The sequence below is a fragment of the Pelmatolapia mariae genome, linkage group LG1 (assembly GCF_036321145.2).
Source record: "Pelmatolapia mariae isolate MD_Pm_ZW linkage group LG1, Pm_UMD_F_2, whole genome shotgun sequence".
Classification (NCBI taxonomy): Eukaryota; Metazoa; Chordata; class Actinopteri; order Cichliformes; family Cichlidae; genus Pelmatolapia; species Pelmatolapia mariae.
The window spans coordinates 10,989,693-11,002,500 of NC_086227.1; the positions used below are offsets into that span (position 1 = coordinate 10,989,693).

At 39.4% G+C, this 12,808-nt stretch overlaps 1 protein-coding gene across 8 annotated transcripts in view; it reads right to left on the reverse strand.

Annotated features, from left to right (window-relative positions):
• Positions 1-1,099: 1,099 nt before the first annotated feature.
• csnk1g1 (casein kinase 1, gamma 1) overlaps positions 1,100-12,808 on the reverse strand; it is a 35,410-nt gene continuing 23,701 nt past the window's right edge. For 4 of the 8 annotated variants that reach the window (XM_063471822.1, XM_063471787.1, XM_063471813.1 and 1 more), the window contains 3 exons: positions 9,438-9,544; positions 6,174-6,197; positions 1,100-5,397 (listed from right to left, as the gene is read on the reverse strand). In XM_063471822.1, coding sequence (XP_063327892.1) covers positions 5,343-5,397; positions 6,174-6,197; positions 9,438-9,544 — 186 coding nt within the window. In that variant the 3' untranslated portion in view covers positions 1,100-5,342. The remainder of the gene's footprint in view (positions 5,398-6,173; positions 6,198-9,437; positions 9,545-12,808) is intronic. The other 4 variants (XM_063471842.1, XM_063471805.1, XM_063471832.1 and 1 more) reach the window with 1 other exon arrangement.

The window sequence follows — 12,808 nt, forward strand, 5'->3', positions numbered from 1 at the left end:
AAATTAAAACCTGGAGTGCACAACATTTTGCTACAATATGAAATTATTTGTTTATTTTCAAATATTTTCTGTGCAAAGCAGCCCCAAGGGACCAAGACTGTCTCAGTCCAAGATGGATTTGGGGAAATTTGATTTTTGAGCATAAAATATATTTCAATTTGCTAAGTGACAGTTTTCAAGCTGTCTAGCAACAAAATATAAATCTTAGGAGTAAAGGGATTTATAAATAAAAAAAATTTAAAAAAAGAAATCTGACCTGTCTTTATTAAAACCATTTCACAACTTCCATGATGCTGTAGCTGCTGAAGTGGCATTTAAAACTACGTGCAATACCTTATTGATTGTGACAGACGCAAAACGAAACTTTTGTCAAAATACCTCCAGCACCAGTTTGTTTTGAAATGGTCCATTTACATTGGCCGGCCATAATGGTGTTAAAAATCTTTAACGAGCAAAATCTGAGTTTGTTATGAAATTCCAATTCTAACTCAAAACCTGCAGATTGACCTTTCCACATCTTAATTCAAGCGAGCTCATTTGTGTATTTTCTTTCCTCAGCTATTTGATGGTAAAAGCTTTATTTTTATGAGCCACATTCTTGTTTTGGCTGCTGTGACACAAATGTCCATTTCTATCAACCCATCCAACTTATTTGCAAGCCTAATATAAGACACTCGCCAGTCTATAGGTATCACCATTAATATCAACCAATACAATTAAGAAAAAGATGGGAGAAACACCCTTCAACCTCGTAGGAGCTGGTGTTGCACTGTTTGTCCACCAGAGGGCAGTATAAAACTTCCACATAAGGAAAAAAATATTGGCTGATATATTGGAATATCAGATTTTTAAAATCTCTAAAATATTGGTCTCCTCTATCAGTCAAACTCTAAAACAAAGTAAAACTTGTCTTCAAACAGCTGACCTGATAGAAAACTTCAGAGATCCTTATGCAGACACTGAGCTGAAAACAGCATTTCCTGTTTTTGAATATGAAGGTCCAAATCTGCTGGGTTCACAAGTTACACACATTAAAAACTTGATCAAAGTCAAAACATTTCCTGAAGCAGACTGTACAAAAATCACGTCACAAGAGACATGCCCACAAGGTGGAGAGATCTTTTATTTTACATAAAAAAGGGTGCAAATTGGAGTTTTCCCTTTAGGTGTGGAGGGAATAAAAAGTGATTTTTATAAGGTTCATGTGTGACACATTGTATTATATGAATCCAAGGAGAAAAACAAAAAAACAAAACAAAATAAAACATAGGCATCTCAGATAAAAAGGACCTTTACCTTTCTGCAAATCAAAAATATGAAACCATAAAAAGAAATGTGGGTCCTTCATTCTTGAAGCCCTTGACTAACTCATTCAAATACATTTTTGAAGTGACATTCATATTTCAGCACAATAATATATATTTACAGTTTTAAGATTCCTCTTAATCATAGGCTCTAAAAAAAACAAAAAAGAAAAAACAGGAAAAAAAAAAACCCCAAAAAACAATGCCGAGGGAGGAGGATAAACTCTGGAGCTGTACAGTTTGATTTTCCACAGTCGGGGGAGGGGGGAGAAAAAAAAAAAAAAAAAAAAGGAAAAAATGATCAGAGAATACGATTTTATATGGATTCCCAACAGAAAACAGACTACAATTGTGAACTCTGTACAATTTACAGTTCAAATAATCATCACAATATTGTAGCAAATGTCACCTCTCCCTCAAAAAAAAAAATAAAATAAAATACAGTAAATCCAACACACAGTAAGTCTACAGTACAGCAACGAGGAAAAAGTGCCAGAGAACCCAAAGAGACCGAAGCCGTTCATTCACACTTCACACCGTCCTCTGCTTTGACTAAGTTACACACATCCAAAGTCTGACTGAAGTGAACTGTGTAAGAAATAATGGCCACTGAAAAGGAACGAAGACATGAAAATGTTTGATGTATTTTACATGAGGCCTGGAAGCCAAAACTGACTCACTGACCCAACAGTATACGAGCCCTACAGGTGAGGAAATTCCTAGAGACAGAGAGATAGTCTCCAGGTAAGCCATGCAGATACAAATCACACAGAGCACTCCTATACCACTCTGCATGAGGCCAGCAGTAAGAAAAGCGGATACATCAGAATAACATATCGAGCATTTCAGCCGGGAGCTGAAGAGCTGGACAACCCGCAAGCTTTAACGGAAGAAGAAAATGTCGCAAAGATGATCAGTCACAACATCTGACTCGGGAATAATAAACCTGGTGTCCGGTTTCTCTCCAGTGACATCGTGAATGAAAGAAACCAACGGGAACGACTCATGAAACACTTTCACTGCAACGATTTGCTGCGCTGAGCCACGTTTGCTCGAAGATTCTTCCCAAACATGACAGTGGACCCCTTCAAGGACACAAGGTGGAATGCAATGATCCAAAGACAGAAAAAACTAAAATAATAAAACATTCAACTTCATATTTTCCTGGCACAGGTAAAAGGCATGGGCTAGTAGTAGTCTCAGGAAATGGCACTCAGGGAAATCCATGGGGGGGAAAGACTGAAGGCTACAGTCTGGATATCCATATCAGAATACTTTGAGTTTTTTTCCTCAGGCAGCTGGAATGAAATGGCCGAGCCGCTGCTGATGAAAGCAGGGGCAATCGCAGGCAGCTGACATCACGTGTTTGTCTGGGGAAAAAAAGAAACTTTAAGAGGCATTAAGACATATCAGAGACATGAATACCTGTCATTCGGATAGCCTGGTTTTCCCACCGTTCCCCTCAAATCCTATGTGTGGAATTACTATGGTAACGCCCGAAAAAAGAAAAGGGGTAAAAAAAGAAAAGAAGAAAAGGTCCCGTAGATTTTCAAATTCAAGTACTTTCAATAACACAATAACTTAGACCCCAAAGTAACCAACATGTCAGGGGTTTAAAAAAAAAAAAACAACAACAAACAAACTGGAAGCTATACAGTGTAAATACATATAACAAGCAGGTTTACATACTGATTCATTGAGAAAAATCTGCAACATCTACAACATCATATTTCTAAAGATGATGGAGACAAACCTGAAACTCCACTCATCTTGGTCTTGGATGAATGAGTGTGTGTGTGTGTGTGGACCGAGGGAAATGGAGTGAATGGAAGCTGTCATGGCACACACACAAACAAAAAAGTGGGTGGGGCAAAAAACAGAAGAGAGTGTGTGTGTGTGTGTGTGTGTGTGTGTGTGTATTCCCTGCACCCTATAGGGAAGGCCTAGCACACGAGGCAGCTACAATTAAAGTAATAAGCACATTTAAAGTACAGTATTAAGAAGGCAGGGTCTCGTCAGGGAAAGCCGGGGTCAACAAATGTAGTGCAGTCATGGTCTCAAGCTTTTGTTTGTTTGTTTGTTTGTTTGTTTAACCTCTCTTTCCCCATAAAACCATGGCTATTTGGAATGAAAAAAAAGAAAAAAAAATGCATTCAACAAATTCACATTAGCATAAGATGTAAAATTTAAAAGAAAAAGAACACACACATATGGTAATTCATTCTGTTAGGAGGATAGGCAAGGTGACGTACTGAGGATTTTGTTTCAAGGCAGTCCTCCGTGACACTAAATAAAGAGTGAGAATGGTACAGACACGTTCACTTCTCCGCCCTCTCTTTTCTCCTCTCCCCGTGCTGACAAGGAGAAGAGGGTTCAGCAGTCGTCCAAACGTCACACACCACTTTGCAGCACGTGGGGTCTTCACACTGGTACGCACAAGGGTAACTGGGGGACGGGGGACATCTGGGGGACATCTGTAACACCGTTACACATCATTACACCAAAACGTTCCATTTGGCATCACTTTCTTGGGAATACATCTTCAGTGTGTCAACAAAGGGGAAGTCATTAACTGCTCTCACACTAGCTGGGAACAGTCTGGTACTCTTTATTACACAGGATACCCAAAAGGGGAGGGGACGGGAAAAAGAAAAGACGAAAAAAAAAAAAAAAAAAAAAAGACACTGAAATCTCACATTAACTATGCCGCCAACGTGTCATCCAAGTGGTGATGTGACTGCGGTCAGTTGGTCGGTCAGTAGGTTGGTCGGGGGGTTAAGGCATTGGACAGAAGCGTTTCAGAGGCTGTGATTCTCCAAAAGTGCCTCACATCACTTTTTCCTCATGTTATTCCAAAGCATCCCCCAATGTCTACAAGATCAACAACATTTAAGACCCTCCCACCTAGTTTTGGTCACTTTTTTTTTCTTTTTTTCTTTTTTTTAAACATTGGTCTCAACTCCCCAACTGCAATTTCCTTCCCGTGCACGTGACAGATTATATAAATGCTTTAAAGTCATTTATTTTACTGTCCATACATTCAGTGCGTATGTTTAAGAATTAGTAGGAAAAACTGGTGGAAACCGAAAGATAAATAGCATAAATAGCATTTGTTTTCCCACCCCCCTGCATCTACAAGTGTCATGTTGCTGCTCAGCGAAGGGTAGGAGCAAAAACTGCAGGAGAGTCCAAAGAGACTGTAGTGTGTTTTGACAGCAGCGAGGTTAAGGGCTTTAACTAAGCTTTAACCAAGCAGCATGAGCAGAAATCATCCTTAGAGAACAGTGTACACGAGGCGTCTCTGTTTTCTGATGTCTCAGGCCCCGGTCCCAGTGCCAGAGTTGACCTCTTTGGAGGACGGGGGGAAAAAGAAAACAACAACAACAAAAAACGTGCAGAGGCCAAATGGCAGACTGATGCTCTTTGTGCCTGTATGTGACGATAGGCGGTTACGCTCTTGGCTCTTCTTGTGTTACATTCAGTTCCTACATCAGGAATCATCATAAAGGGCTTTGTGTCATAATGAGTTTGCAAACTGAGGGCGGGATGCATTTAGGAGATTAGAAGGAAACTGAAGTTGATGATTTTATGAGTCAAGCAGGAATCGTAGTGAAGCAAGTTTCCACAGGAGGTGCCATCTCTTCCTCTTCAGGAGAAAAAAGAGAAAAAAAATACTGATGCTGGGAGTCTTGGGGGAGGAAGGAAAAAAGAAAAAAGATTATCCTCTGCAAAATTCCATCAGAAAGGTTTTTCCCCATTTGGCCGACTGACCTGCAACACAACCCGGCACAGCTTGACAGAGGGGTGGAGGGCGAAGAAGAAGAAAAAGGACAAAAAAAAAAAATCCCACAAGAAGACACAAGCATCTTGTACATCTCAGCAAACCGTTTTTAAACTTGTCCAAAAAACGGAGAACAATTCAATCAAGATCTCTCAGATGACTCCCTCTTCTATTCTGAACGGGACCTTACTGATTTCTAATAAAATCACAATCGACTGAGCCGAACAGTTGGAACGTTTCAGGCTGGTGCTGCGTGATCATTTTTGCCGTGGCGTGTTCTTCTTCCGTTTCCGCTTGAAGAAACAGCAACACCTGCAGAAAGACGTGGACGTTAAATGAGCGCGTGGATGAGAGAAGCGTCAGATGAAGCACGAGAAAGAACAAACACGGCAGTGTGTTAAATATCACAGGAGCCTCATCTGAGTCTTATTTCTCTGTCTTTTAAATCAGAACAGTAAGAACTCAGTAGCACCTTAACATGGACACGATGGATGTACTCCCATCCACCAAGCGTTTGCGTATTCACCTCCCACCATTTTAATAGACAAATGGCAGAGGAACAAAAACTACAAACTGACTCTGAAGGCAATACTTCTAGGCAAAATCTTTAAAAATAAATAAAAAAAAGAAGCAGTGAACACAAAAGTCACAGGACACGGTGAGCCTGAACGGTTAATAAGAACATACAAAGACAAGAAAAAAGCAGATTAAGACATAGGACAGTGACTGGGTACCCTCAGATTCATTTAATATCTAACAAATAGTGGTGTTCCATGCAAAAAGGCTGTAACCTAAAGTCAAATGTTTAGTTATAAAGGAGCCATAATTAAAAAGACTTTTCTCAAAGACTGAGTTTTTCTTTCTGGCCTGATATTATTTATTAATGTTTGTCAGGCAGCAAGGTTTACTAAATGCAGAAAACGGGCAGAAACTTGGCAGTAAACACAGCTGACAGTGTTTGTGGGCACTATATAATATGCACCAGTGAGAGTCTGGTTACATTTTGTAAATAACTCCACTGGGCCCAGCCTAGGCTGGTCCACTCCCTGTCCCATGAGTCTGATGTGGACGAGCAGAGAGGGACTCACCACAGGTTGAGCATTTTCACGCAGCTACAGAAGGAGAAGGAGGAAGAGGAGGAGGAGCAGGAGGAGGAGAGAGGGAGGAGTGTAAAGAGAAAAGAAAGATAGATTAATACAGCAAGACCGAGATGATGGAGCTGGGAACATGCCACATAAACATGCACACCCACGCACCAACAGGACACAGGTGGACACAGAGACAGATAGTTAAGAGAGGTTAAAAGAGAGAAGGTCACAGAGAAGGTTACAGAACATCCCTGCAGCTTATTATGTCTCCTAGGATTCCTGGGAACGGGGGTGATACGGCATCACGTTTTGAGCATGTTTCTAAAATGTTAGCGTAGGAAAAAAAAATCCTTTAACAAAAGCTGTTTGGTGTGTAGATCATTGTGTCCTTATATTTGCTGTATTTTGTTTTTCTCTGAATATTTCATTTTCTATGTTAAACACAATCGACCACAAGAGTTGACATTTACGTGCTCACTTAAAAAACTGGCCAAATGTGCACTGTGGGTGGCTAGACTTTTTAATGCTACAACAAGTACTAAGAAAATGTAGTTTAACTATTTTTGTTTAGTAAAACAATTAAGTAACTAGATTTGTTCTATCCCATAAATAGGTGAAAATATTAATGCAAAACCCCCCCCCCCGAACATGTGGGTATTCAGTCACATGACCACTAGTCATGTGACTTTAACTTGTCTCCTATTTTGGACACAGGATGCTGTAGAGTCTAATGGACCAGTCTCTAGGCCCACAGGCCTAGTTCCACTACAGCTCACAATGTTTGCAGACAAGTTAGTTTCATGCAAACTACAAGCGAACGTGTCAGTATCATTAGCGCCCAAACCGAGGTTTTCACTGCGACACTCTTTGTGACTACTTTCACATGGAAAAAGCCGGCAACAGCCAACAACCACTTGCCAATAAAGTTGAGGAGAATAGACATTTTTCCCTAGCAACCTGTGTTTGCCAGACGGTCACCAACCAGTCTCTAGGGCTGTGCAACTGAGGCTTAACATTATATCTTTTTTAGATTCAGTCCATGATTGTGAATAAAAATGTCATATTATTTCAGCTTAATTACACCAAATATTTCCTATAAGGCCAATTTTAAATAAATTTGCCATCATTATGTCATTAAAAAAACAAAAATAAAATTCTTGTTTGATGGGGCATCAAAGAGATGGGCACAAAACACACCAATCATCATATCACGCAATCGTGTGAAAGGAGACAACAGCAGCAAGGCCGGCCATCTGGGCAGAGACAGAAATGAATGCACATTAAAAAAAAGAACACGCAGCTCGGAGATTCAGGAGGCAACTCGCAAAAAGGAAACACTTTATAAACACTGTTGTTAAAGACGGTTCATGGTTAATCGCTTCAGCATTAAACTTCCCCAGACAGCTGAACTGAAGCTTATCTAAAACAAGTTCATAGGTAATTATACGTAAAGCATATTAAAACGCAGTACGCAATGAGTGATTTTTTCCTGGGGTGTTTAGGGGTTTAATAGTGCGCTCGCTCTCATTTTGATGTGTTACTAGAACACCAGTGTGTACATAAACTACATGAAGTAAGAGTATAAAATGGACCAGCAATTCAGCAAGGTGTTCTGAGTCCTCACAACGTTTTAGCTGTCGAGCAGCTACCCGAAGGCTGCGGCCAGAAATGTCTTAAAATCATCAAAACAATTTTGTTTTTGGGTTAACTACTTCATTTTTTAAGGCTCAGCTGGGCTGTTGCTGATTCTGAGGTTACTTACTCAGTGGGGCGGTTATTAAAAATTGATTTCAATTGAAGAAATTTGTGAATAATTGAAAGTAAAAAAGTAAAAAGTAAATAATTGATTATCCTCTGCCCTAATTTTCTCAAATTTTGTTTATTTGCATGTAAAATTAAAAGTTACGCACAATCTAATCTAATTTGCTTACTTATATTTCTTTTCTTTTTTTAAATTCCTCTATTTTTATTGGTCTTATTTGACTTTGTTTGATGTCTGGACTTTGTTATTTTAATGTGAAGCTGAAAGCGCTGTATGAAATGGGCCCAGCATCATAAATCTTTCCACTGCAGACTTGAATCTAGACCAGTCAAGTGGTCCAGTGCTGAAGTTAAATTGGAATGGCTGCCTCCCTCAATCAAAGTCGTATAAAACAACTAGCTTATATCATAAAGCATGGTGGATAAAGAAAATGTGTTTAAAGTTGATTCCTACATTTCTGTTATTACTTCCGTTTCAAACTATGCATCTCCTCATTATTATATATTGTTTTGTCTGAGAGCTGTGAATCCTAAGAGCTGCCCTCACTTCTTGTCAGTCAGACGAACCGTGTGATCTTTAGCTTGCACAGCAGTTTTTTCAGTGGCTGGCCAGCCATGCAGCGTGGCACCATTCCAGCTGCTGATGCTTAAGACTGGCACCATTTACCGGTTAGTTCCTGCTACCAGCTCAAACCGGTGCTAACACTAATTTCAATGATTTTTACACTACTTGTGTGCTGTAGAGATTGTAGTCTATGTTAATGGTTGATTGGCTGGGCACAGACATGAGGGGGTGCATTAGTTAATCTACAGTACTGTGCAAAAGTCTTGAGGCAACCCTTCATTTCTTTATTTTTTGCTGCCATGGAGCCAGGCTTTCCTGTAATTTTTTAAGAGCTCTTGAGCAATAGTTCTCCAGGCATTCTGTCGGCCAGTGGCTGCTTTTTTTCTTCAGTATGTTAAACCACTTAACACTGACCTATGAATCACTCAAGGATAAAATGGCACCTAACTCAAAGGATGAACTCGCGTTGTGTCTACACATAAACAACTTTGCAAAGAACTTTAGGCATATTGTTACTAGCAGCCCATCGTAAAAACAAAACTTGTTTCCATTTTTAAGTTGAATCTAGGAAAAATCTTAAAGATAACATAGTTTGATAGATATAAAATAATAGTTTTGTATTTTTGCTCCACCAGGGTGATTTCCAAAGAGCTATTAAAGAAATGAGGGCTGGCTTTTACTTTTGCACAGTACTGTACAATGACTTTTTTTTTCTTTTTACAGAAAAGGAAAATTCACAGAGGGATATAGAGACTGGTTGCAGATCGTAAACTCACACACCCAGACAGATAAGTGGGGCAGGTGGAAGACGACAGCTGGTGGCTAGAGCTGTCACAATTCCAGACTATAGCAAAAGGAGACAGAGGGAGGTAAAGAGGGAAAGAGAGGAAGCGACAGATGGACATGGAAGAGAGTCACGGTGGCTATATGACACATACTTGGCCTCGTCGGGCGGATGCTCCTCTGGCGGAGCTGTAATTGGGGCGTTGGAATGAACAGCCAGTGGATCGTCTGCATTCAGCTCCCCGTTGGTTGAACTGACCACCTGTGACACAGACTGGTGTTAAGTTCAGTTAAATCACTTATGTGTGTCTCAGTCCACAAAACAGATACGTATGGAAAAACCAGACACTGCTGTGACAGAAAGTTTACCTGGTTAACAAAGAACAAGTTAACACAAATGCCCTAGTTCATTTAGTTTTGCTTGTATTGGGAGCAAAAAAACAAAACAAAAAAACACCACAACAAGAAGAAAAACCTGGCTTGCAGTCTGTGAATGGTTCTGCTACTTTGTTTTTGTTTTTTTTACTATTTTGTAGCTTTAAGTCATACAAGCATAGTCTTGTTTGTTATCAGTGTGTATCGATATTTGCCCCAAAACAGCAACGAGTCACCAAAGTTAGAATGTTGAAATGCTCCTGAGAGAAAAAATAAGACTTTCAAGAGTCAAAACTTAATCCCAAAAGACAGCACAGGTTGGGAGGGAGGCAAGCAAATTTCAGATTGCAGTAATTACAATATCACGTAAATACAGGGCTGTAGTCCAGTTTAGCTTTCCATCAACAAACACGCTGTGTCCCTACAGTATACAAGGGCTAGGTCACACCAGTGACCACACCTGAAACTAAAGTAAAGACTTCACCAAACATGGGGAATTACAACTACATGTAGAAAACTCATTTTAATAGATTTGTATAGAGCAGGGGAGGGCAACTGATTTTCCCCAAAGGGCCCATGAGAAACTGGGACTACTGAGAAGGGCTGCACTGGTAAGCTAACAAAGAAATAGTTAATATTGAGCAGAACTGAGTTCAGCTTATTGGTGCAGTCCTCAATAGTCTTGGTTTATCATGTGACCCCTTGGGAAAATCAATTGCCCACCCCTGGTATAAAGCGAAACTGCACCAACATCTTTCTGTTGCTTGTGGAATCCAATCAGCAAACCTATAGACTCATTACTTAAAAATAAAACTAAATGAGTAAAAGGACTTCTTAAACATACATAAGAGGATTGGGGCCACTGAAGAAAAAAATATTATTACTTTTATTATAAGTATTCATAGGTGATGACTCTTCCACCCTTTTCGGAATTCTAAAAAGAATCAAAATTTTTACTTTTCCCCCTCAGAAATCTGGCATTTTCTTTAGTGCTGTGAAGAACTAATCAGGATTCTGAGATGAAAGTCAAAATTCTTAGTTATTAAAAATAAAGCAGGAATTCTGGGGAGGAAAAAAACAAAAAAGTCATATCCCTTGTGACCTTAATCCTGCTCTGTAAAAAACATGTTTAGATGAAGGACAAATCATAAAATCAAGATGCCAGTTGCAGCCATTTATTCTTGAACTTATGAGCCTGTAAAAAGAAGCAATGTTTTCATTTGTCACAAAAATGGGTTTGTGTGCACCCACATGCACTCATGAGTACATATAGTTTGTGAAAAATAGAGTAAAGTGGATTTGTTGGCTTTTTGGACATATTTAGGAAAGCAAACATATCTTCTTTGATCTACCACAATGAAAATTCTCAATATTCCTGTCTAGAAGAAGTAAACAAACACTTGGTTTCAAGCTAGTATTGCGATGTTAAGCATAAATAATAATTTCTTGTATGCATTCTTGAATGCAACTGTCCATACATATTTCATACATGAAATGTGACTATTGTAGCCAATCTCATAACCCTCCATGTGTTCTTGCTCAGCCTTGGTGGATTTGCTGTGTGCTTACAATCATTACACTGTTAAAAGGTGACCTCCAGGATTAATAGTTCAATCGATTAGCTTTCTAGTCCCTGGGGAAGAAACCCCAAACCATATCTACCGACATGCTTCACACTGTGTGTGTGGGTCTTCTCCTGAAAAGCTCTTTGGTCTGTGCCAAACACATCTACTCCTACTGTGGCCAAAAAACTCTGTCTTTGATTGGCCCAGGGCCTCGTAGGCACAAAAAGACGCCTGAATGAGGCGTCCTTTTTTCCCCCCAAATGTTTGAATTTATAAGAATCCTGACAGGAGAATATGCAAAGGATAGGACAGGACAGATAGGATAAGACAAACTAGCAGTGCAGATGGTGGGGTAGTAAAGTGTAGCCAGACTGTAAAAAATTAAATGTGACTGTACGTCTACTCACACATTTAATTTCATTTCACATCACGCACTTGTTGTGGATCCACTTTATCATACGCAATCAGTCAGCAGCGTTGCTCACACATGTGAGCCAAGGCACCATAGAGACGAGTAAAATCAAATCTCAACTTGAATTCCACTCAGTGTGTCTCTGTTTCCCAGAAAGGCACATCCCAGATGTCTGAACAAGTGTCTAATTACGAGCACACCTATTCAGTCGTTTTTTGTTTTTTTTACCTTCACTGAACCGAGAGAGAATTCCTGAGCTGTATAATGGCTTTTAAGGAAACATTTCGTGCTAAAAAAGATATTATTAACTTGGCTTCCTTTTGTTTTTTCATGGTACAGGAAGAAAAAAAAAGAAGAAGAAAAAACACAACAGAAAGTCCCTGCCTGCCTCTTTAAAAGCCAAGCCTGTCTTGCTGATATGCCCACTTTTTTCCCCCAACACACAAAAAAGAAAAGAATCTGTGTTTATCTGTAAACTTCCAGGTTTACTTGCCCAAATATATGAAAAAAAGCCAACAACTTCCCCTTACACTTTCACCTGATTGAATATGTACGCATCAGTAGATTTCAGGATAATACACCTGATTGTGTACGAAATGTTGGAAAAAAGGAACATTATAAAAAATAAAAAATAAAAAAAGAGCTTTCTGTAACAGTGTAGAAGTTATTCTAACAGACATAAGTTGTGTTTGCATTAAAGGACAAGAGAGATTTCGCTCTTTGATGATCTATACTTAAACGAGTTAAATAACTGATTCTGAGGTGTAATATAATAAAGCCTGAAAAAGTCAAGTCCGATGACCACTGTGTTGGTCACAGCACCCTTTTCTCCACACTGTGTTTACAGAGTGCCATGCTTCTACCAATGGCACTCCAGGGAATGATCTAGTTTCACAATATATGTATAAAAATGTTTACATTTCCAAACTATTTTTAAGTGAATGCCATTTAGTAAAAGGAATCCCCAGAAGCAAAACAAACCCTGTTGAAGACAGAGACAATCTTTGTAATGGGCTAGGAGACAAAATTACACCAATATGTTCCTTTAAGCATAAAGGCCTATAATGGTTTAGAAGCATGCAATTAGCTAGCTATGCCAGGTCGTTCTGCCATGCAGAAGGCTTCTTGATCTTGCAAAGAATGTCCAAGCATCATGAAGAGTTGTAGGACCGGA